This window comes from Fundulus heteroclitus, chromosome 16, assembly GCF_011125445.2.
Source record: "Fundulus heteroclitus isolate FHET01 chromosome 16, MU-UCD_Fhet_4.1, whole genome shotgun sequence".
NCBI lineage: Eukaryota > Metazoa > Chordata > Actinopteri > Cyprinodontiformes > Fundulidae > Fundulus > Fundulus heteroclitus.
The window spans coordinates 33370930-33397217 of NC_046376.1; the positions used below are offsets into that span (position 1 = coordinate 33370930).

The following is a 26288-nucleotide window of genomic DNA, read 5'->3' on the forward strand; positions in this document are numbered from 1 at the left end:
CACTGAGCAAGGCACTTAACATCAAGTTGCCTACCGACCTATGTGAGAGTTTGCATTCCCTGACCAGAAGGGAAATAAATCAAATATTCCAATATGCATCTACCAAGTCCATAATGAAACATGGCCAGTCCACTGGTCACTGCCCAACAGACTATCTTTGACACTGACATTTATACTGATAAAGAATTACATTTTAAAATTTCTCTTCCCACACTAGTTTACAGTTCGAAATAACATTTAAAAACAAAAAGCAACAAAGAAAGAAAATGGAAGCCGGATATATACTCAAACTTCTCAATAGCTCATTGAAAGAAACTGGTCTGTATTTTGTTTTTAAAATCAGGTTTGATTTGACTTTCTGTGAAAATATTAAGTGGAATGGGTGTGTTTTAAAGCAGTGAGTGCAGCTGGCTGTGAGTGCTTGAACCCTTTTCCTTAAAGGAATCTGGGCCGTATGCAGATTAATTCATCAGGAATACTGTTTGACATCATTTCAGATAAATTATCTATATGTACAATTCAGTGATTGGTTAAGCAGATAGACCTTCACGCTTTGGTCACATGAACCATCCGTCTTACCCTCTCTCATCGCTCTCGGATGAGTTGCTCTCCTGCTTGTCAAACATCGTTGCTGTTCGTCTTCACTACCATCCAGCGACCAATCACAGGACCAGGAGGCGTCCGTCAAACAGGTCGACCAGCTCAGCATTCGCTGCCAGCCTTTTCAACAGTCAACCAGAGGAATCTGTGACCAGGAACTGAGCGACAGGAGCATGGTGTGTTGGACAGAAAGCTGCGTGGGTAAGACAGAAAAAGAGAGAAAAATCCATTAGTAAGTCACATGCAGGTATTGAGCAAGAGTAAGCTTTAGGGAGAATTTACTTTATTTTATTAGAGTGTTAGAATGGAAAATATGGCAATGTTTGTTGATAAGTGGGAAAAACTTAAAAAAGTAGAACTTTTTAAGTGTGATCTGAAAGCTAAAACTGGGCTACAAATAGGGCCGAGTTGACCTGATTTCTAGCGCCGGACCTGCAGGGAACAAGATTGCACACTTTAGCCAACAGTCGCATTTGAGGATGAAGTTGCCCTGTGTTTTAAATTCAGGGGAAATTGATCTAAATGGCTTAAAACACTCCATTTATTACAGTTACAATTAGCTCCCCAAGGCACCATTATTTATCCATTAATTGGTTTCAAGGGCTCCAGGTCATTTTGCTCCCTTTTATCCCTTTTTTGTTCTCCCGTGGTGCCATTACCTCCTTTCCTTCTCTCACTTCATACCAGTGTACTTAACCCAGATCATTTTCTCTGTATTATTTATGGATTTTTAGGAATTATATCCAGTCAGTGAACACAGCATATGTAAGTGTTAACAAGTCCTGATAATGACAACACTGTGGGTGCAGGATTGTTATAAAAGACGGTCAGCACTAATAACTACTCCTGGCACATTCTTTTACTGAAGGGACACCTTCTTTAAGCTGTCTAAGCTATATACTGGTCTGATGTTTTTGTTGTTTACAGCTGGCAGGACACGGAGGAACGCTGTGGAAGTGTTTGTGGGTGGGAAAAACACAGCAGCAGTCACAGTGGATGCTTTTCTATTGAATATTTCTAACACTGCTTCTCAAATGTGTTTGGGAACGCATATGGACATGAGAGTGCTGAACTGACTGTGAACCTTTCCCCCTGAGTGCCCACAGACTGCCGATTCATGGCTGGAAATTTAAACTGAGTTTAAGCCTCCATTGATTCCGTTTGGACGTTCAGAAAGGTTAAGAAGATGCATGGGCTGCTTCCTGATACTGCTGCAGGTGTACATAGTCACTGGGGACCTTATTAGGTACTCTTGCCCAGCTGCTTGTTAACACCAACAGCGAATCAGCCAATCGCGTTGCAGCAATTTAATGCGTTTAGACATCTGTATGTGGTGAAGACAAACTTCTGATGTTGAAAAGCATCAGAAAGAAAGAGAAAGCAGATTTAAGCGACTTTGACCAAGCATGGTTGGTGGTTTCAGACGGGCTGGGCTGACTCTTTTAGAGCTGGGATTTTCACACAGCACCATCTATTGGGCTAAAAGACGATGGTCCGATAAAAGAGACAATATCCAGAGAGCAGCAGACCAGATGGGCCAACTAGTTCAAGATAACAGAAACAGGAACAGCAGCTCAAATAACCAGTCATTCCAAATAAGAAATGTCAAAAATGGCAATTCTGAATGCACACCATGTTGCACCTTGAAGGATTTGGGCTACAGCAGCAGTGGACCACACCAGGAGCCATTCCTGTCAGTTTACTAAGAAACAGAGGCTCCAGTTGATTACCACAGTTGGACAATAATAGATGGAAGACGCTTTTTAGCAAATGAAAAGTTTAACTTTTTAGCAAATGAAAGCTTAAGATTATCATGAAAAAGTGCTGAATCAAATAAAAGGCTTTCCTGTGTGTTTGAAGATGTTGTTTGTCCAGAAACTCAGAGCAGTTTGATTCTATTTGCAAAATGAAAAATGGTTTTCCTGTTGAGCTCTGCTACCTGGTCAGCAGCTGTATCCTGGTTTAGTTCAGGAAAGTAATGCCAGTAAAGCACATTGTCAGATTTTTTTCCCTGGAGAAATTTTTTGACAGATTTCTGGTATTTTATGTATTCATGAGGTCTCTAAGAAAGACTCCATGGAGCTATTACCTCTGTGTTCTTTATTTACTCCTACAGTCCTGCGTCTTTTAGAGGTAACAGACTGCAGCCAACTCCAATTAGACACAGACTGCGCCCCAGTACAGAGCTAAATTAAGGCTTAATTGATTTGAGACGTTTTATCTGTTGTTTTCCAGCTTTTGATGCTCCAAATGTTAGCTACAAGGAGCAGTAAAGACTAAACCTACAGGTTAATGCTGAACATACTCTCTGATAGTCTGAGCTATCTCAAGTCTCACATTTCAACTTTTATGAGTTGAGTTGTGAGAATTGCATAAAGCCTGTATGTACCTCCAAGTTGCCTTGACCTTAGTTTTTTCTTTTCTTAAAGAAATCAGCATGGCTGTAAATTTGTTGTGAATGTTTTTTAAATAATGGTCCAAAAGCTAAAACTGTGCATCAGGGAGAGCATATAGTTGGAAAGAAAGTGAAGTTTATTCCTCAAGTATGTTCAGCTGCTGGAAGAACTCCAGGAACATGGTTTGAAAACATCCAAACAAAAGCATTTAAGATGTCTGTGTGTGTCTGTACTTGTAATTTAAGCTGAGTAAGAACATTTTGCCCATTTTACTAGTAAAATGAGGACCTTTTTTTGGTCCTCTCTTTTTCTGGGCTAGGCATCAGGGTTAGGACAAAGGTGTCAATTAGGTTTAGGTTAAAGTGACGTTAAGGTACGGTTCTCAGTAACTATTCAAAACAATGGTGTGTGTGTGTGTGTGTGTGTGTGTGTGTGTGTGTGTGTGTGTGTGTGTGTACGATCAGGAAAATATATAAACAGCAACACCAAACAGGCTGTTTGTTTGCTTGTTCAAGCAAAAGCGATGTGGGTTTGTTCTGTTTCTGCAGAATGAAAATCAGGAGCTTAAACGGACGTTCGGAGAGCTGGCAGGCTCCAACAAGAACAGTGCCCTCTTGTTGCTACATTACTAGTAATTGAGTAATTTTTCAGCGCATGCGGTGCTTACTGTGGATTATCCTGCTAACTCCATGAACGTTTGCCACAGATGAAAATAGTACAGTCTATTCCTGGTTTTACACCAAACTAATGATCCTTTTGGTTGGGTTGGCCTTTGAAAGCATTCAGAACTTACATTGCCTCAAAAGCAGAAGCAGCTCTTGCCTGAAGGCACCTCCTTTTGCACTTTATCCAGACCCCTCAATTAGTCTCTTGATGAAGTCTGTTCTGCAAAATCCTTGATTTCTTATATGAATGATCAGAATAAAGATTATTATTCAGTAAGAGATTCTCAAATGCCCTAAAGTTGTTAGCCATCGCCGGTTTATACTAAACACATTGTGTTATGTGCTCCTGGTCCCTCCCCCTCGTGTGTTTCTGTATAGTTTCTTCTGAAGCTCAGAAGGGGGAAAGATGGATGGAGCAGAACACTTTAAGTCAAACTGTTAGTGGTTGAAGAAGACTTGAGACGGGGGCAGACATTCAACTTCTAGCAGGAGAATGACCCTAAAGATACATTCAGGGTTACAACAAAATCAAAGCTTTTTCCTTGGCTATATTGGCTCAGGCACAGTCCAGACCTAGCATTTTTTTTTTTTTTTGGGAAATAAGACTGAAAAGCACGCTTCATTTTCTTTCCCCTCGCAATTCTGCACTACTCGTGTGATTTTGCAAGGCACTTTATATTGCAGCTCCAGCCAATTCTGGATAGTTACTTATAGAGTAAAATGATAAATGATCCAACTGTTGACAAAAACGCATCCAACTCTTCTATGAGATCAAAGAAAGTCGAGAATAACTCCAGGCTCACCACAACACCGGTGCTCTGGGTATGAACGTGTCCTCAGGCGACCTGCACTTTGAACCGTAGCAGATAGAGGCTGCTCTCACAGCCTGAAGCCGGCTGAATGCAGAGTGAATTAAGCGTTGCTGAATATCAACAACGCTGCTTTCTTTCTAATACAGTGAACATAACAAGGCTTTAAATGTAACTAAATGTCAAACGAGGACTTTTAAACAACGGTCTTTGAAAGCTCCCTTTGTTATGTTGTCCTGAGATGACCTTCATTGTAATTTGTCGCTATAAAATAGAAGTGAATTGAGTTAATGTGAATCAGATTTGAGTAATGACCTTGATGAGGCATAGAGGCTAGTTCCAGGTCATGCTGCCGACATGAATGTGATTGCATTTTATTGTTTTTGTGACAAAGTGACACAAAGTTATCCATAATTATAACAAAAAAAAAAACTGGATGTGAATGTTAATGTGACCAAGTGTGGAAAAAATGCAAGAGTAGTGAAAACGCTGGCTCACAACTGTAGCAACAAATTCTTTTAACAGGGATGATTGCTCAGATTTTTAGCATCTGTGCAGAACTGACAACAATAAGATACGTGCTCCCTAAATCCTTTGAGGAACATGTGTAAGGTGACACAACAATGAATGGAAGCAGAGGCACCACAGATCAACGTGGGCTGATGCTCTGTGTTGATGTAAGAAAGTGAATTCTACCACCAGGAGTTTGGGCTTAACCAGAAACGAGGTTTCTGTTGTTTTCAGTCAGTGAGTCATATGTGCCGTTCCTTTGAAATCACATCACTTCCTTTCTTTTGCGTATTGGAAGTACAATTCTAACTATTCTAAATAATCAGATTTATTTCATGAAATAATATCAGCTTGGCTTCTGTCACTACTGGAAAAGATTTTTTTTTTACAGCTGCTTGTCACTAAGTCTACAGGAAGTAAAAAAAAAAAATCTAAACAAATCACTGAAGCACTGAATCCCACTTCCCCTCAGCAGACAGTAGATGGCATCAGAGTATGAAACACAAGATAATAGTTGTTTTTTTAGCTGTATAAACTGTGGTGAAACACCTATGCACACATCTCCCAGCATCTGTAATCTGCTGCTGAGCTCTAAAAAGGAACTGGAGAAAAATGTGATTATAATGAGGGTTAGTCTAAGTGACTTTTATTTATTCGATGCTAACAAAAATACTCAATCTATAGATTACAAAACTAAGACAGCAAATGACGACTATGAGATGAAATGTTTAAATAAATGTAAAAACTCAGCTCATAACACCTCCCTCTGAATGTTTTATTCTGTCCTTAGGGTGAAACGATACACCCCAAGTTTGGTTTATAAGATCTGGAGTAAAAGCAAAGAGGAACAGACGAGCACATAAAGCTGATATTCACGCACCCGGCGCCCCGGGGATGAGAACCAAGCCCATTAGGCAAAGCGAGCAGCTATCAAAGGTAAGTGATTCTCCTCTCCCCATCCACCCCCCACCTACTCCCTGTCACCCAACTCACCACCCATCCATTAATCTCTGTCAAGTCAGACCTATCAACTTCCTACCGCAGCTTTCCTTTTCCCACCAGTCTGCTGAGCTTCATTTGGAGCCGTCCACAGTTCAAGAGCAACAATCTTCTCGGCTTATAGAATAAGGTCAAAAGATCGGGACAAAGAAAAAAACACCTCCCTACGATCAAGCTAAAATGCAACGTGGTAAAACAAAAGGCAACAGAAGCAAAGCTTCGTTAGCAGATGCTCTAACCGATAACGCTCCAATGTCCAAACAGCCACATTTAGGTGGCTTACAGCGCCAAAGGCCAAGAGGCACTGGAGGACAAGAGGCCCGTCAATAATACAGTTACCTCCGCATTAACCAACTACTGATCTCACTGGTTTAAGACTTGACACTCCTGTGATGTAGATGTCAGGACTTAGGAGGCCAAGGCAGGGTAAAAGATGAAGAATTCCTGAGTAAAGAGCTTTTTTAGCTAAAAGGAGCTGCGGACTGCAGCTGAGTCCTAGACGGTTGGTTTAGCCGGGGTAATTTAAAGTACTTGCTGAGGCTAGATTTAACCTGACAAAGTACACGTTTGTGTAAATCAAATACATTAACTAAAGTGGTAGCGGTGTTAAGGCTCAAATGCTATTTGAAAATTATTTGTGTACAATCTAAGTCCTTTAAAAGCTTTACCATGCTAAATGTTGGGAATTAACAGCAACAGACATGGTTCTGCAGGGCTTCTTTTTTAACATAAACTATGATGCGGGTCTTCCTGGAATGGTTACGAGCTAGAAGCACCTTGCCTGTGGTAGATAACTCTAAGGTGAATCTCTGCTGCAGTCTCAAGTCTTTCTCAGCCTCTAACAGGATTGTCCTATATTTAGCTCCATCCATCAGTCCTGACCAGCTTCCCTGTCTATGCCAAAAAGGAGCAACCCCAGCATGAAGCTGCAGCTACCTTATTTCGTTGTGGGGATGGGGTTTTCTAACTTTTTGACTCATGGAGGATCACCACACCTGAGAGAGGAAATTGCTCAAGGTGCTAAATGTCACAGAGTGTAGGAGGAAGCACAGAGAAGAAGGAGGGAAGAAACAGGGATTTATCACAAGTTGAACATTTCGCTTTTTACAAATAACTTTTGTTCTAATAATGTGTAATCTTACCGCAGATTAATTCAATGGCAGAGGAAACATTTTGAGTAAAGTTCCTGATTGCTTTGTTTGTTAAGTTGTGAAAAAAACACTTTTTTCGATTTCCAGACTTTTCCTAAAAGCTTAAGCTAAGCAGTAATCAAACCTTGACTAAGATCAAAAGAGATTTCAGTAGTCTAGAAACAACTCCTTTCTTGATGTCCTGGCAGTTTATAAGGAGTCACTTTTATTTAGTTTATTTTTTTATATAAAGCTCTGCATTTCTGTCCTATTGGTATTAAATTAACCTAGCCAGCCAGATTGATAATGTGTAGCACTCTAGTTCTGCACATTATCAGTCTGGGACTGCTCCATTTGAATCCGCTTGGGGAAAGGAGGGAATTTCAGCAGAAATCTCCAAGCTGATTGGGTGAAGCGACTCCAAGTGCCCACCTACCAAAAATTGGTTTTAGCCAATCACGGTTTCAAATTAAAACGTAGGCAGCAGCTGCGATGAGAAATCACAAGCTAAGCTAGTCAAGGCAATTCCTGCTGTTCTACTATCAAAGAAGAAATTGTGGATTCTTACAAAACAGATGTGATAGCAGCAGCTACGCGTGCGTCCTCCTGTGCTGCCATGCTTGTATTGGTTTGGCTGCGGCCACAGCAGCTCTTGCTTTTGTCACAGCCGCTATGTCCTGCCTTAAACCTCAATACTGCAATGGGATTGGCCCGAACTGTTTTTGGTTTGAACACAAGAGGTTGAAGCCGGAGCAGTACAAGATGTGTTTGGGAATGCACAAATACCACGGGAATTCATCTTTCAGGCAAAGTTAGTATTAAATGGCTATTTATACGAAAGTCTTTGGTTATCTAAAGTAAAAATTGGGACCTTCCTTCTCTCGTGCACATTAGAGAATGGACCATGGTATCTGTCCAAAGTAATATTACAACCTTAAAAATGAATAACAGTTTCGTGGACTGACTGAATAATACCTCATGGATCCTTTAAGTGTTCTTTTCCCTTTAAATCGTTATTATGATTGGACATGCTTGAACTCTTTTATTTTGTAGTAAGCGTTTTGCATGGAAAGGTCATTGTTATGTGCCACAGGCCAATCTTAAAGTCAGACCCCTGGCGAGCTATCTAAAGCATACAGGACGGTGGTGTAGAACGTTAATCAAAATGACATTTCTGAGAAGGATCTTGTTGTAAGATGGTTGAACTTTGCTTTGGAGCGGGACCACATCAGAAGAGCGGCTAGTTTGTCTGGGAGTTGTTTGTTTTTCATTTAACAAATATAAAGAGCACTCAGGAAGTCAAGAACCTCTTTGTGCTGTACTACCACCAAGCAATGCCCATTCATGACGCACTTTGACGTAGCTGGATTGCAACACATTTGCGATACTGTCTCCAGTACCAACGTTATCATGACATAGAAAGCCACATGCTAATCACCACTAGGTCAAAGTGAGAACATTACTCTTCAGAGTGGGAGTTATCTTTGTTCATTCAGGCTGTGAAATCGAAAGGGAGATTGAGACCATAAGCGGACAACAGGAAGTCTGAACATGTAACAGCGAAGTTGCTGCTTTGTCCTCTTGAGCTTTCAACCTTTGTCTGTCTTGGAGCATTCTGGACAGGGAAATGTTACAAGTCTCCAGGAAATTTTAACACTACAGGAAGTATCAAAATTCTCCAGGTAATACACCCTGAGATTGTCTCAACATAAGACACTGCGGACAGTTTTAAATTTCCGTAGCATTCATGGACATGTGCTATAGTTGCCATACTTTGTCTTGATTTCACAGGTATGGTAGAACCAGGGGTGAACTGTCTGCGACCTGTATGCGATATGGCCCAAAGTGGAAATAAAATAAACAATGACTAGAGGAAATCTAACTGTAATTCAACAATATAAAATAAACCTTTCGCAGAAGCTTTAAACAGGTGGGCTGTTTGTGTGGGAAAATCTTGGTAATATTGTGTAAGTTAGTTGGTTTCAACATAAAGTCTGGTCATTCTAAAATAAATCCTAATCAATAAGATTTATTTGTATTGAACTATGGAGTTTATGGACATAATTTTACGATTGTAAAGATGTCAATTCCTCTCCAATGCTGCTTTCTTGGAACTAAAGATTAAGTCGAACCTAAAGATTCAATCTGATCTGTTTGTTTCTCCATCGAGACACATTTTTACCATCTAGTTTTATAAACACATTTGTACTCACCTGGATTGAATAGCATAAACTGGATTTCATCTAATGGGATTTGAATTAAACTTTGGCTTGTCCGTCAAGTGTCCTGAGATGCCCTCTGTTGTGAACTAGAGCTAAAATAATGCAGTGAACTGAACTGAGAAAAGACTCGAGCTGAACTTTGCCTCCAGTTTGTTTAGCAAATATATTAAACATTTGGGTCTCAAACAGGTGTGCTCAATATGGAGAAACCAAAACAGTTGGACAGGTGGCGTGGGAATTTAAAGTGCTTTGTAAAAGTATTGACACCACTTAAACCCTTTCACATTGTATTGCGACACAAAACTTGATTGTATTTTATTAGTTAGAGCAGCACACAGTGGCGCAGCTGTGAATGGACAAAAAAAAAAAGAATAGTTTGACCTGTGTCCACACATCCTAAGTGAACCCCCTTTTGCTGACATAGCAGCTGCAAGTCCTTTAGGTTATACCCCTACCAGCATTCCACATCCATTACAAGTTTTGTTTAGTCTTTTTTTGCAACTTAAGGTTAGTCAGATTGAATGTTGAGAATTTGGAGCCATCCCCTCCCCAAATTCAATTAAATTTAGGTCTGGACTTTGACTAGGCCATTCCGTATGAATAGTCTTTGATCCACTGTAGCTCTAGCCTTTGGCTCCGGGGTTTCACGATCAAACATTTCTGTACTGACTGTATTAAGCGGTGACAGAGTAAAGAGGGTGAAGAGAAGCACCCAACATTGTTCAGATTTCTATTTGAATAAAAAATAAAATAATGAATTATTTTAGGGCTACACAGTGGCTCAGCTGGTAGCACTGTTGCTTTGCATTAAGAATGCCTTGGATTCAAATCCCAGCCTGGGGCCTTCCTGCATGGAATTTGCATGTTCTCCCTGTGCATGACTAGGTTCTCTTTGGGTACTCCGGCTTCCTCCCACAGTCCAACTATAGGGTAGTTCCCGCGTGACGTCAGCGCTACATCCGGGTCCCGCTGGTAGGCAAAAAACAGAGCTGCTCTCGTCTACTACATGACAAAACGGGTAATTTAGAGCGTACTTTTACTTCGTTTATTTTTGGAATCTAAACAATGCCTACGACTTGTTGTGCTCCCGGTTGCACACAGAGGCATTCCAAATCGTTGGATGTACGTTTGTGTCGTTTACCGAAGGAGGAAGGACGAAGAAAGAAATGGATATTTTCAATGAAAAGAGCACAGGCAGACACTCACAATGGACTGGGGGAGCCTTCATACTACGAGAGAATTTGCAGTCTACACTTCATCTCCGGTAAATACAACTTAATTCTGCTCTAGTCATTGTTCTACTTAAATAGCGGCGGAGGGGAGGTGGCGATCACTACACAGGCCGGAGAAGCGGTAGCAGCAGCAGCCAAGCAGCAGCGGCTGCAGCTGCTTCAGACAATAGCGGCGGAGCAGGCAGCGGCTGCTCCGCCCGTTCACGGGCTGCGGCAGCAGCAGCCGGCTGCTGCGTAAACACTACACGGGCCGGAGAAGCTGCTGCTGCTGCTAGCAGCAGCGGCTACAGCAGCTGCTGCTGCTATTACGCCCCCGTTCACGGGCGCTAGTATTTATGTGTTTACGCTGCAATGTCGCCGACACCGCCACCCATTTTAACAAGACAAAAACACCAAAATAATCCGTAGTGAATTTTTTTTTTTTTAACCTACCGGGCCTCTGCTGAGACGCGGCCTGTGTCCAACGCCGCTTTGTGCTGTTGCACAAACATGTGTGAACAACATCCATCCATCCATTTTCTGACCGCTTAATCCCTCATGGCGTCGCGGGCGTTGCTGGAGCCTTTTTCTCGATTTAAAATAACTGTAGCCGTCCAGTGGTTTCATGGCTTCCATGCTCTCTCGTCTGTACTGGACTGCGTGTTTATAAGGCAGCTGTATGTCGCGGTACGGAGCGCTTGGCCATCATTTCACTCACTCCGTCCCGTCAGGCTTTTGCTGTGTGGATCTGGCAATCTGATACCATCAACCATCAACTTACTCTTAAAACGATCTTGTGATACGTTATCTAAAGAAGAAAAATACGCGGAGAACTCGTCAGTTTCTCTGTTTGCGTCCGCCATTGTGTTCGCCTTTTGCCTACCAGTCCGGCGCGCATGCGCAAAAAACCCGCATCAAAACAATAACAATGAACTGGTCTATAGGACTGTTAGGTTAACTGGTTTCTCTAAATCACTCTTAGGATGGACTGTTAGCTGGCATGCATTTCTGTGTTGCCCTGTGATTGAACTAGCAACCTTTCCAAGGAGTCCAACACTGTCACTGATCAGTGGAGATAGAGTGATGTATAATTCACCTTCCACTTCACAGAACTGCACTACTTTGTATCAGTCTTTCTCACAAAATACCATTAACATAGATTGAAGTTTGTGGCTGAAACATCAATCCGTCCTTCTTCCGCTTATCCGGGGTTGGGTTGCGGGGGTAGCAGCTTCAGTAGGGAGGCCCAGAGAGAGACTTCACTCTCCCCGAGCCACTTGGGCCAAGGTGTTCCCAGGCCAGCCTAGAAACATAGTCCCTCCTGGGCCTCCTCCCGGTGGGGCGTACCCAGAACACCTCACCAGGGAGGCGTCCAATAGGCTTCCTAACCAGATGCCCAAGCCACCTCAACTGGCTCCTCTCGACATGGAGGAGCAGGGGCTCTACTCCAAGTCCCCTCCGGATGACCAAGCTTCTCACCCTATGTCTAAGGGAGAGCCCAGACACACTACGGAGAAAACACTAGTCTCCGTGATCTCATTCTTTTGGTCACAACCCAAATCTCATGACCATAGATGAGGGTGAGAATGTAGATCGACCGGTAAATTGAGAACATCGCTTTTTGTCTCAGCTCTCTCTTCACCACCACAGACCGGTACAAGCGCCCGCCGCTTCACTGCAGACGCAAAACAAATCCACTTATAGAGCTCCCATTCCATCTTTCCCTCATTCGTGAACAAGACCTCAAGATACCTAAACTCCTCCACCTGGCAGAAACATGACAAAGTTAAATACTTTTGTAAGCACCGCATATGTAGCGCTCCTTTTTACTGCAAGGTAACCTTTAATTATTGTAGTTAGTTACATGTTTAACTCCTTTAACTTCTACAGGAACTCACAAAGTTTTACTGACTTTTCCTTTTTACGTGGAATCTTGAATTTGAACTAAAATTAGATGAAAATTAAAACTGATGTGTGCGTAAATTTTCTGAGTAAATTTACCTGTTGGTAGGGACTTAGAGAGGTATAATCTAAAAAAAAGGGGGCCGGTTAAGTCCAAATGAATGCCCTTCCATGCTCAAAACAGTTTTCCCTTTTCTTCTTTGCCCTGGTTATTCCCATCTTCGTGCCAACCGCATCGTGACCTCCTCCCCCTTCCCTCGCTCTACTTTCAGTCTTTTATTTACAGCATTCATCCCCTCTGTGTGTTCATTGTTCTTCTGCTCTCATTGACTATGTATGGCTGCTGTTTCTTCGCCAGCAACTGTAATTAACAACCGATGGAAGTGCGTGGATGCGTGGGTATTTGCGGCTTTGTATTTTTGTGTTCTGCTGTCTTCACTCAATGTGTGAGAATTAGCGTGCGCACGGAGGAGCTACGAAACTATATGCATGTTTCACTGTATCTGTGCGCCCTGATATCAGTTTATTCTTTTTTACTCAAGAAAAGAAAACATTTGGTATCTTCCTTCACCTGAACTGAAACTCTCATCTTCCAGGTTCTTACACTCTCATTGCCTCGCTGCATTTGTAGGCATCAGTGAATTTGCCAAATGAAGACAGAGCAACAGAATCCAACTTCTACATTTGTGGGACGCCACCCACAAAAGGTATTATGATCTCTACAAATACTTGAAGGATGTTAAAAGTTAATTAAGCATTAAGATTCCCGTTTGTTTTGTTTTCAGAATCAGAAAGAGAATCAAAATCAGCTTTAATTGGCAAGTTTTGCAAACAAACAAGGAATTTGAATTCAGTTTCACTCTCAGTGGAGATATTTTAAAACTAAGAATATAAAAAGGGTTATATAGAAAAAAGAATTGTTGGCTAAATATGCATGATGTTTTACTAAAAGAGGAAGACAAGGTTTCCTTGTTTTTAGCCCATTTTCCCCGTTGAGCCAGCAAAGCAATGACACATATTCCAGGCCAAAGTCAACGTGACAGAGCCAAGACTCACATTTGGATGTTTACTGACAGGAAAGGGACTTGCAAAAAAGGCTAAATATTAGCCAGTCCTGGTTTCACTGAAATACATGGTTCTCTGCAAAGCCATTCATGCTCTTCTGGTTTTTAGCATTTTGTCACATTACAACCACAAAAAGGTTTGCACTTTACTGGGATTTCATGAGACGAGGAGAGAATAATTGAAATTTAACAAATAGAAATCTGAAAAGTTGTAGTCAGCCTCTGATTTCAACCTTGTCGAAATATTGTAGAACCGCCTTTTGCTGCAGTTCGAGCTTCAAATCTCTTGGAGTATGACTCGACCACTCCTGCTCATGTAGAGACTGTCGTTTTTACCCATTCTTAGCTAAAGCTCAGCCAGATTGGATGAGAAGAACCTGAGAACATTGATTCTGAAGTCAGATTCGTGGTTGCATTACTTGTCGTGAATATCGACTGGAGAGCAGAACATGGTGACAAACTACGGAGATACTCAAACTATAGGTCTCAAGCATGTTAAAAATGGGGCATGTCTAAAACATGCAGAACGGCTGCCCTTGGAGAGCAGAAGTACTCATCTCATAGTTAAACCATTCCACTGTAGCTGTAGGTGTTTGTTTAGCATCGTTGTTCTGCTGGGAGGTGAACCTCCGCTACAATCTCACACCTTTTGCAGCCTCTAACAGGTTTTTCATCCAGGGCTGTCTTACATCTCAACCTGTCCCTCCTAAAAAAAAAAAAAAAATCTACACAGCATGATGCTTCCACCACTACATCATGAAGTTTGCTTTTTAGGCAAAATACTGTCACAAATAATTTTCAAAGTTTTTAATTCAATCGAGGTCTGAAGCTGACATGAAGTCAACCCCCCCGTTGCAACAGATGCTCAAACTTGAAGGCAGCAGGAAACTCGAAAAACCCAGTTTGGTTAAAATCAGCAACTCTTTCATGGTTCATCCCATGACCCACGATTTGTTAAAATAAAATAGAAGCTCACTGGTGTCAAAAGGCAAAATAATATCCAACACTAACCTCTGAAATCAAAGCTGTGTGCAGCTCTATCCCAATCCGACCAGCTTCTCCTCCTCCTCCGCGTCCACCTCCTGTTCCCCCTCCATCCTCCCTGCTCTCTCCCTCTTTAATGATCAGCTGCTGTGACGACTGCCAAGAATCTACGGCTGCAATGGCTGACCTTCATTTCGCCTCTGCCCTGCGTTTACGTGGATGTGTTAGAACGACTGCGCTCCGCCTCGTCTCTCTGCTCTGCTGGCGTTGTTCATTCAGCAGAGGCTGCAGCCTCATCTGTAGCTGCAGAACTCACCCTGCTGATGGTAACATGTAGGGAAAATCAGGATGTGGCAGCTAGGACCGCTGGTCCAACCAGAACCAAGTCCACTCTCAGTGGGGAACTAATACAATAACTCGCAGTGTTTGTACTTTACCAAACTGTAAGTGGTTTTCTTGACGCTTTTCAGGTGCACTCATGCTTTTATTGATTTTGTGAGCTGAAACACAAGCTCACATTGATTCCTATGAAAATCAGTGTTAATGTTTGTTAGTTAATTAAGCAACTCTCAAGAGAAAATTGAATGAACATAATTTGGTAGATCAGAGTAGATTCATTCTGAAGAGCTTTAAAAATAAACACATAAGACCAATTTCTGATCTGAGCAAATAATTCAAGTGTTTAAAATTGAAAATGGGGAATCATCTCTTGCTGATGTATAGTATGGGTGTGTACTTGAGTGTCCCAGTAAAAACTAGGATCCTAAAACAGTAAACAAACTAAACGGTAGATTCGGTGAACTGCTGCACCCCTACAGTGCACACGCCGAGGTCCAATAAGACTAGTTATCAGGCTGCTAACTGATACAACATCCTTTAACATCAAATCTACTCTAAAATAATATATTTTGGCACAATCAGGCAGGGTCCCTAACCATATTCAATGAATGCATGTTGAGAATGAAACAGTTTAAACACCAGATTAGTTTACTTAGTTAAAATTAATTCAAAAACAGTCCCATATATGCCCATGATTATAGCGTGGAGGGTGAGTCCACTAATAATACGTTGGACGATCAATGTGACAGTGCACATGTAAAATCATTTGGATGCTGCAAGAAGCAAGGAACTGCCAGAGGAATAAACAAAAGTACCAACTGTGGGGTTTTAAGCATTTTATACTTGAGATAAAAATCTTAAGTCCAGGGAAATAATTACTAATAATTAATAAAGTATTCACAGCTGATGCTAGTGGATCACTACCTGTTTATTAGTAGAGGTTAAAAATGCAAAAAGAAGAAACAGGAGCAAGAGACGCATGAATCTAGAAGTGCATCTAAACTGCAATGGGCTGTTTCTCAGTGGATCAAAGGTTTAAGATCATTTGCCCTGAAAAGTCTGAATCTGCACAGAAATCGGGTTTCCACGTAATCCGGGCAAGGAAGGATCGGTTTACTTCTCCCGACTTCTCCCTTAGATACAATTAGACAGTAATTCCAAATTTCTTTAAAGACCCAGTGGCTTCTGTGATAAAAAAGCCAAATGGTAGACCAAAAAAGTTTCACCTGTTTCGCAAAGACACAGGCACACCCAAACCAGGGGCCTTACTGATGCTGATTGCAGCCAATAAACATGAGACGCTATCTGCCAGAGATGAGATTAAAGAACAAAAAAGCTGCCTGCAGAGGCCAAATCTCCTCCCACGCCACAAACCTCCCCACTTGGGATTTGCAAGAGAGCACCAAATATTAGGCCACTAAAAGGTGATAGAACATTTGATTGCCTTAAGAAAAAAAATGAAATCTGGCAGTGATGGTCTGGGACATATTTTCCTCAGTAGGAGAATGGAGCTCCTGTGCAGGGACATCAAACTGCAGTGGGGGAATCTCTCTTGAGGACCCTCACCTTGCTCCAAGTGGTGAAGGTGGATTCTCAGCCACACCACAATCTGGAACTGACATTGATTTTTGTGAACCTCTTTTTCCACCTATTCTTAATTGCTATCAATGAGATTTAGATGAAGGAAGCAGGATGTTCCAGAAGAGGGACATTATTCTCCTGGATAAAGTCCCTTGTCCCTTGTTGTTTACTGCTGTTTTAACCTGTTGAAAGACCCAGAAAACATGAAAGGGGCATTTTCAATTCTTGTTTCGCTATTACATTGACGTCCAGGGATCTGCTGGACACAATATCACCAGCTCCAGCGGCTCATTTGTCAAAGGCTGAGATGGCTTTGAGCTGCTATGGAGCAATATGGTGGTACTGTTGTGTAAAAATTATTTAGTGTTGCAGTCTTTTGTTTTCACTTTGATTGTTGTTGAGCACACACAAAGATGGGCCGTCAGACAGCAGTTAACAGCAAAAGGCTATTTCTTAACTTTGTTTTCCTTGTTACTCTTGTTTTTAGCTGAATCTTCTACACAGCTCCAGCTCTAACCTTGTATTGCTGTGTTATTGAGAAGCCGTAAACCTCCTGTCCAGCCTCCATCTCTCAGACTGCTCCTTCGTCTCATCTGCTCACTTTATGTGAACAGCTGATCCCTTCTCGGCTTCCTACCCAATATTTTATTTGATCTGTTTAGGGCTTTCTGAAAATGCCTTGGTATTGGAAAAAGGTAATAAACCTCAAGCGGGCTCAACCTGAATCCCTCTGCTCAGTTCTTCACAGCATCCGAGGATAAAAGCTTCATGTGATCCATGTTGTGCTTTTAGAAATTCCTCTTGACCGTTGTTCGCCGCAAGTGGAAAAAAAAAAAAAGGAAAAATAAACTGAATATAGATACTTAAGATCAGGCTTAAAAAAAAACAACGATCAATGTTATAAAATGTTGGCAGCTATTTAGACTAACATTAGACGATACCATGATCCTAACCGTCCAGCCCCAGTCCACACTTAACCATCCCTTAAATTTACAGTTGAGTAGGATTTTGTTTTGTATTCTCGTCAAAGGTAGTCTTGTACTGAAACTGCTCCCATGTTTGATCCAAAGAAATCGAGTTTGACTTACCTGATGATGAGTACAGTGGCTTTATTCAATCAAATAGTCTGTTCATTAAAGGTACAGTGGACAATTTGTTTTGCCTTTGTGATCCGGAGGGATAATTTCATCTATTGCTTGTCCCACATGCCAATCAACGTAACGCGCTCACCTAATGCCAATATGTATATATGTTTCTTTGCTAGTTTCCTCTTGCTCTGCATTCGCACTTCTAGTATGTATATATGCAGTTAGGTTAGGTGTTAGCTTAGGTGTTAGCTGTTCATTGTAGTTTCACTGCTCTCCCCGTCTGCTTTGAAAATGGCACAAGAAGCAAACTCTCTTACAAGTTTAAGAGAAGAAGAGGAAGGCCTCAGGAAAAAGAAATAAGACCAGAGTGGATTTGGGAGATTCTTTCATGCGATCAACCAGAGGAGCTGAAGAGCAGGCAGGATGGTCTTGCGCATGCATAGTTATTCAGATAGTGACTTTGATGTTTCTTATCTAGATCTCTGGAAAAATTGTCCACTATTTAATGTTATATCATGTACCTGTATTAAAAAACAAATCGGGTTTGACAAGGTAGCATATGCTTAATTAGTCACATCAAGGTCGTAATTATTTGAATGTTAGATCCAGATTTTAACCACTAACAAAGCTTGGTCAACATTAATCAGTTAAAGGTTTGTAGCAAAACAGAAAAATAGTTTTTCAGATTAATACAGTTTTGTGATTTTGCATCACAACTTTTCACAAGTATAAATGTAAATTGAAGGATTTATGTTAACACAGAACAGTGTTCTTATTGTTAGAATGTCATGTTTAGATTTACATAAAAATAACTACAAAATATGTTTATGTGCTGTTTCTTAAATATCATTAACTTAGCTTAAAGGTTTCTGCAAATATTAATATATCAAAATAACTGTTTTCAGGAAAATGGGGAAAAATATTGTGGTTGTTGCCAATATTTAACAATGCTACACAGAATCTCTTTTGACTAAAGCACTAAATAACCAACTTTAATGTTTAAGGTGGGCACAGAAAGGTTGGAGCTGACTAAACTGGATACAGGCAGACTTGATTGCACATATTTCCCAACAATACCCCCTCCCCCCAAGCTGTCATGGTGGACGGTGACCTTGAGGAGAGCTCTCATCATCATGAGTTGGCGTTTAAAGGGGGCAGCGCAGCCACAGGGGGCAGTCACACTTGACTTTCACAAGGAGGAAACTTTCATCCTGACAGAGGACGAGGGGAAGTAGGTTCTGCCTTTTGGTGAGTCTGTGAGTGCCATTTCCCCAATAACTCTGTGAAACACGTGTTCATTTTGCTCGTTGAAAGACGGCAAATCCTGATACCTTTAGCATCATTGTCAAAGTCGGATTTAATCTGCTACCCTACCTGTATGAAAATGAAATCTTCAAAAAACTATATTTCATACATGAAATATATGATTCATACACCGATTAAAAAAATATCATCTTTAGTAAATATCATTTGATTTAAGTAAACCACAGATTGAAATGATTCAGCAAAGCAACATTTTCAAGAGGTGAAGCGGCCCATAGTAACTCTGGAGGGCCTACAGAGATTCACAGTTCAGGTGGGGTAATATGTGGATGGGATAACTATCATTTCAATTAATTTGAGTTTATTACATAGCACTGATTCAAAACTCATGTGATCTCGAGGCTGTTTACCAATCAAGTTAGTTCAATGAAATCATACAAACAGATTCCAGGTGAAGTGCACACATTTAAATGTGACCCAGCCAATATCAATTAATTATTAAAATTGGTCAAAATGTTTTCTGTTTAAGGAAACCCAGCAGATTGCATGGAGTTATTGACTTGCAGCATTCACGCCTCCTGAAAGAGCGTAGAGCAACAGTGGACAGTCGCTGGCACTACATTGTTGATTTTGCAGGAAACCCTCATGCCGAGCATGCATGTAGCAACAGCGGAGAGGAAAACTGCCTTTTAATAGGAAGAAATCTCCAGCAGAACCAGAACCAGGCTCATTGTGAACGGCCATCTGTCAAGACCGACAAAGCAGAGCAGAGACACAAAAAGAACACAGAAGCAGTGGCTTCCTCTAGGAGAGAAATACAGCTGACACACCGGCTCTATCACACCTCCCGCACTGTGATTGGTCTATTAAGCTTAGAGTCTAAGCCTGCCCAGACGGACAAGCTGTGTATTGAATACACATGGCTGGCCAGGCTAATGTCAGCCAGGACCCACAATTGCCCCTCCAATGTAGACAATCAATAGCAACCAGGTACTACACCACACGACAAGCCAACTCTCCCAACAATGGCCAAAGAAAAGGTGGAAAACAGAAGCTTTCTAGATCAGTGGGAAGCCGAATATGTGTTCACAAAGGCCGAGAACAGACCTGGTGTGGAACCAATGTAGCTTTACCAATGAATATACCATAACAGATACATTTGATCCAATAACTATCAACACAGGCCTGCGACTTTGTACAAACACTCTTGGTTTAGATCAATACAATTGAAAAGCTGTAATAAGACTTGAAAGCTGAAGTTCATTGGGGCTCTCCATCCAATGTGATAGAGCCTGATCTGCTTCTCAAAGAAGAATGAGCAAATACTTTGGGAAACGCGGGTACATACCCCAAAAGACTACAAAATTTTGTTCAATAAAGTATTGACTCACGTGGACGGGTTATAAATGCACATCTCACCTTTCAGATTTTTACTCAAAGAAAAAAATATTTAATATGTAATTACACACACACACACACACACACACACACACACACACACACACACACACACACACACACACACACACACACACACACACTTCATCTCATGGCTAGCTCTGCTTTCTATACATCACTGCAAATAAGAGCCTGGTGGAGGAATGGTGGAGGAAGGGCTGTGTTTCTATGACAACATCAACCAGAGGGAGGATGTAGGCTGAAGCATAAAGATGTGAGAAGATTATCAAAGTTGATGTTTGAGACGTCTCTCCATCTCTCTCTCTCTCTGAGGTGAACTCAGAACACTATTTATGTTAGACCAGCAGCCCCAGTTCACCTCACCGTCCAGTATGGCTTTCACCATTGAGACGCTTCCAGCACACTAGTTTCTCTTTCTCTAATTCTGTATCATACTGAAACAGTGAAGCTCATAACAAAATGTTGTGTGTTTAACGTCAACGGTGGCAACCATTCAGAATGACTTCAGCTTTTATAGACACAGCATACAACAAAACGTGGATGTGTGAGGGATCGAGTTTGGATATGTGGGTAAAAGCTGCATTCCTGCACACATCTATAAAGGCTCTAGTTTTCAGTGCTCATGTGAAACTAGACAAAGCATAAAGTCAGATATTTCTTCGTGAAACCTCCAGATCATTGCTCGATTAGATTGCCGTATTTTGTCAGATATATGTGACCATCGACCTCGTGAAGCACTTTAGTCAACTATAGTTGCTTTACGTGTGCTGTATATTAAAAAATATACGACTGAGCAGATTTACATACACTTATTTTAAGGATCACTCCTTTTTCCTATGACTTCATCCCAATGACATACTGTCATTAGAAAAATAAAAAAATTATGTGCAGGGTGTCAGACATTAAGACACAAAATTCATCTGGTCTAATGAATGACAACCGATCCCATACTGGCAAACAGGAAGCCAAAATCCAAAAGCTGAGAGTGAAATCCTAAATCTATTTTTGCTCCTTCCAAACCACCTAGAAAAGGAAAGTAGCAACCAGATGCTGTAAATCCAGAGTATCCGAGAAACAACATCAGCAACTCCAGTTCTGTAGAGCAAAAGTTCTCTGCTGCTCCAGGGCATATGGGAGTACTATATGTCAACGCAACTGCAGATGTTTTTTTTTTCTTTTTTTTTAAAGAAGGAAAGACATGAGTAATGAATTCAAAGTTTATCCGATGAGGCCATTTCCAGACTACTAAGGTCTCATCATTCTGCACACAGAAAACATTTAACCCAGTTAACAGTCTTCCAAGTTGTGGATACATTCATCTCAGGTTTAGAACATGCAATACTCAGAGGAACTACTAAAAACCCGGGACTCTATAGTGTTAAATGTTAATAAACTGACAGGCCTAAAACTAGACTGAGCTAGTATTAAATATTTCAAAGGCCAGAAGAAAGCTTCTTCTAAAGCAAATCATTATGGCGGCACACGTTAGGGTTGAAAATTTGCATCTAAACTGTAACATGACTGAGACGATTTCTTTTGATGGATGCAGAAACCTCAAAGATCAGCAGATATCTGGTAAGGAAGAGCTCAGAGGAAGATCAATAATTCCTCACACTGACGTGTGAGACTGATGGTGCCACGCAGAAACAAAGCACTTCACGTTACTCCTGCAGCAATCTATTGGATCATGGGGTGTACTTAGTTTTTCAACAATCAGCTTTTCCACTTAATCTTTGCTAAACAGTGTTCAATCAGTTGTGAACTCTTGGGACTCACAGATTTCAAAAACTAAAAAAAAGCCATAGAATCTGATAAAGACCACCCCAGTTTTATTATGTTCTGGTAGATAAAACCACAGGCGTAGCAGAGGATGTTCTTTCCCGTTGCCATTTATATTAGAAGATTTTCAGTTCAGTTATTGACATTTCATAATCTGTTTGTTTCAGCTCTGTATCGTAATATGTCTGGAATGACATTTAAATGCCAGGTAGAGATAAAAAGTAATGAAACGATAAATGGAGAAAAAAAATATTGCTTTCATCTACGAACAGGAAAAGCCAAGAGCAGAACCACACAATATATAGTTAGTTATGTGCTTTTTAAAGTTATAAACCAGAGATGGTTGTAGGAGTTGGTTCGTAAAAAGGTTTTTATAAAACCATCAGTATTCTTTTATCTCCAGAGAGCCTACTTGGAGCATCATCATCATTTCATCTATCGATAGTAAATGTTCAACCCTCCCTCTGTTATATTCTGAATTTCTGTAGAGGAAATTCCTGCAGACAGATTTACTAATATCACCGATCCACTTTACTAACGGGCCTTTAAATACCAGATGTTGTTTGTGAGCAACTGGGTTTAGCTGATGTCTAGTCGGCATTTTTAACTAAACACAATTTTCACCTGTGATCTGTTAAAGCATATTACCATACTGAGAAGTTTTAAAAAATGATTAAAAAAAAACAACCTTTTCAGTTACAGACAGCAGTTTTATGCGGCCTAAAGACCCACATTTAACTCTGGGCCGGACCATGTAATAAAGACACATAGAGCTCAGGTACTTGACTGGTTAATGAATCGTAGTTGTTTTACTTTCAGTATGGCGGATAAAAGGTGAAACTGATCCATGGGTTTCAAACTTTGAACTCAACCAATTTTGATTGCTCTCCATTTGTTGAACGGATCATCATTAGGCTGCCTCCAGCTCCCAGCAAAAGCAGTTCTTTTGTCTGCCGCTGCAAAGACTTGGTCCAGAGTGCATGAAACTGATCCAGAGCTAAGCAGGAACCAAGACCTTTTACACATACCCGGGTATTTATAAAAAAAACGAATATTTCCCCCACATTGTTTTTAAAAATGATACCATACACACGGGATCGGTTTTAGAAATGTTTTCATCCACACAAACCCGTGAAAATTCAACATTTAGCGATGTTTTAAACAAGCCCGACACACAGGGGGCAGTGTCCTTCAAAAATAAAAGCATTGAACAGCATTGTGCCTGTGTAAAACAGCTGACCAAGCATTTTTTTCTTTATTGCACCTCAATGTAATGGAGCAGCTGGGCTTGTAAAAACAAAAAGCCTCAGAACCAACTGTAACATTTTATAATGTTTGCATGTACACTTTTACTTTGAAGTCTTGATACTGAGGTGAAAACAGGAAATGCTGTGCAGGGAACTAAGTGGGAAATAAACGAGCAGAGCTGCCGTAGGTTGGTGAATTTGTCCGGTCTAACATTGATTAGACACATATTGTTAGTCACAATAACAACGTAGAAATCAGCACCTCTATGATAACATTAATTTTTTACTCCACTGTGTGGCTAAGTCTATAACAATGGCCGCACGTATGCAACGCCAGCGTCGTGATGCACCCGACCCATAAACTCTGTCTTGTCACGTACGCAGCCTGAAACACTGAGTTTTTAGAAGTCTCCACTTTGGCCAGAGTTTTCAGAATCATTCGTTTTTAGAGATGTAAAACACCGTATACGTTTGGATGAAGGGCCTAACCGCACAAAAATGCATCCGTGTTCCAAGATATACGGCTACGTGTGGAGTAGGCCTAAGACCAGCTTCACATTTTGATGACAAAAAAACTAAAACTAAATAAAACCCTTACAATCCTCACACACTGTATTCAACTTGTGTTTCAAAGACACAGCTTTAAGTGAACAGGTCTCCAGCACAGTGTCTTTACCACATACAATATGATCACAAGCCAGAACAGATCACCTTGGATTTTTTTTTTTTTAAACAGCCCCCGGTAATGTTCCCAAGTGATTTTTACCAATTCAAAGTAAAGTCTCAAATCTCAAATGACTAAAAAGGCATTTATTTACTTTTTTATCAACCATAAGCTTCCTAGTTTAACACATGGACCCTTTCCTGCCACACTGGAAAACTGAATCCTCTATATTAATGCAGACATGTAACATGCATACTTTAAAAGACACAGCAGGACTAATTATCCCACACTTAACTTCACCGTGTTTAAACTCACGCAACAGCCAACGTTCGATGCACTAACATGCACGGCAAATCAAAATAAGAAAACTCACCATTGCATTTTTCGCTTCTTGCTCAGTTCTTCTGGGGTTTTCCTGCCATCTTTCAGGATGAAGGACTTTGCTCTAGATCTTCCAGGAAGTTGTCCGTGTCTCGCTTGCAGAGTAGAAACAGCATGTGAGGTTTTCAAGATCTTGCCCTGCTGCTTGGGAGGGGGGCTTTACCTCATTACAGGCCTCGGGTGGTGAAAAGTAAACTCACTAAAGAAGAGATGCTAGAACGCTCCTTGGGGCTTTGCCGATGAATTTAGATAACTCGGAGATGAAGTGATCATTTCTGCCAGGCAGTAATTTGCATTTCTAGTTGGACCCCTGGGTAATATTCTTGTCCCCAAGGCAAATGCAAGATGCCAGTGTTGCTTGTCTACTTTGTAGCTTGCACCTGCTGGTAAGTTAACTGTTGTCTATGGGACAGATGAAAGCACCAGGACGAAAGACGTCGATGAAATGTTGCCTTTGTGAGCAGAAATGTTTTCTGGGCACAAATATCGCCCAATATGCGGCGATTACTGAGGTATAAAGCTGTCGGCCAGGTTCAGCACGTAGACGATTGAGTCAGAAGTAGCTGTTGTCTTCCTTCAGATGGAAATGCTTCCCACTGGCCCGAGCATACCGTGCTGATCAGTATCAGTACGATTGCTTAGAGTGCAGTTTATAGGCGACGGGGAGTTTGAGGTCCCAAGTCAACGCTGGTAATCAGTGATAGGAGCTTAGAGGGTAAAACGGGTTGCAACGTGTTGCGTTCTGGTCTCTGGGTTCAGTGTTTTAGTGCAGGAGGTAGAGGCTTTGGGAGATAATACCTGAGTAGAACAGAGAAGGACTTCTAGTTTCCTGTGACATGGAGAGCACAAGTGTTTTCCCTGGTGAGGCTGCAGGATTGTCGGAGGTAAGAAGGTGCTACCATCAGGCTTTGGGGTTTGCAGTTTCATATGTCTGGGTCCATTGGAAATAAAGAGTTGATGCTTGGCTCCGTCTATTACCATGAATAGATCTGTTGTCTCAGGATGTTCTCCTGGGGGAAATAAAACAGAGCAATAATCAGAACAGCAACAAAAACACAGATGGACATGGTTGATGTAGTTAACACTCAAGAACAGGATCTCACTTTTTGTATATTTTTTTAATTTGTTGTAAGTTTATTGTTTGAATCACAATCTGCCTAACTGAGCAGATCTGTGAGGGGGCAAATCCTTTTTCCTGGCGCTGTATTTCATGTAGCATTGATGCACTGCATCACAGCACAATATTTGGCTAGTTGGATGAAATTGTCCACACCTGATGCGGAGTCTAGTGACCAGGTTGCTAAAGCCTACAGCGATATTGTGACAAAGGAAATGTAAGAGAAGTATGAGGCACGTCTGGCTTGTTTACAATTGATATCATCGCAATAATTACCAAAAATGTCCTAATTGCTTTAATTCAGCCCGGTTAATCCCACTTTCCAGGTCATTCTTCTAAGGCGCTAACACCTTGCAAGCATGCCAGCAGTCCCAGCAGTCCAAAGTGAGTAGCAGCAGGGCTTCAGAGCTGTGACGCACCAAAAAAAACACACAAATATGCAAATATTTGTCCCTGCATACTGGAATCCAACTGTTAAAAGTAGAAAGTAAAGGCATATCTCTAACAAATGCAACAGTTTAATTCAGCAACAGAAGCTGCTGGACTTGTTAAGCATGAAATGTTGCTCTGCTGTTAATATACTGTCACCAACCTGAAATTGAAAGTACACAATGTCCTCGTAAACATGAATGAACACACCCAGAGACAAAACTGCCCAGTTATTCCCCCTATATGTGCTCTCTTAGCGCTTTTGACTAGTTTCTCATAAATTCAAACACAAGTTAATAATGTGGCGTTCATATTCAAGGATTTTAAACGGGTGAGTCTTTGTCCTTTTATAAAAAATAATGTGCAGTACAAAAATAAATAAATAATGCGCCTTATATTTTGGCACATTTTGTCACATTACAACCGCAAACCTAGTTGTATTTCATTAGGATTTTAGGTGTTAGATTAACACAGAGTTCATTCATTGAT

The 26288-nt window shown here is 41.1% G+C and overlaps 1 protein-coding gene across 4 annotated transcripts in view; it reads right to left on the reverse strand.

Moving 5' to 3' along the window:
• LOC105940391 (thyroid hormone receptor alpha) overlaps positions 1-25259 on the reverse strand; it is a 55008-nt gene extending 29749 nt beyond the window's left edge. For 2 of the 4 annotated variants that reach the window (XM_036148536.1, XM_036148533.1), the window contains exons 1-2: positions 24246-25259; positions 580-793 (exon numbers count right to left, since the gene is read on the reverse strand). In XM_036148536.1, coding sequence (XP_036004429.1) covers positions 580-626 — 47 coding nt within the window. In that variant the 5' untranslated portion in view covers positions 627-793; positions 24246-25259. Of the gene's footprint in view, positions 1-579; positions 794-14519; positions 14628-24245 lie in introns of those variants that run through there. The other 2 variants (XM_036148535.1, XM_036148534.1) reach the window with 2 other exon arrangements.
• Between the last annotated feature and the right edge of the window lie 1029 nt (positions 25260-26288).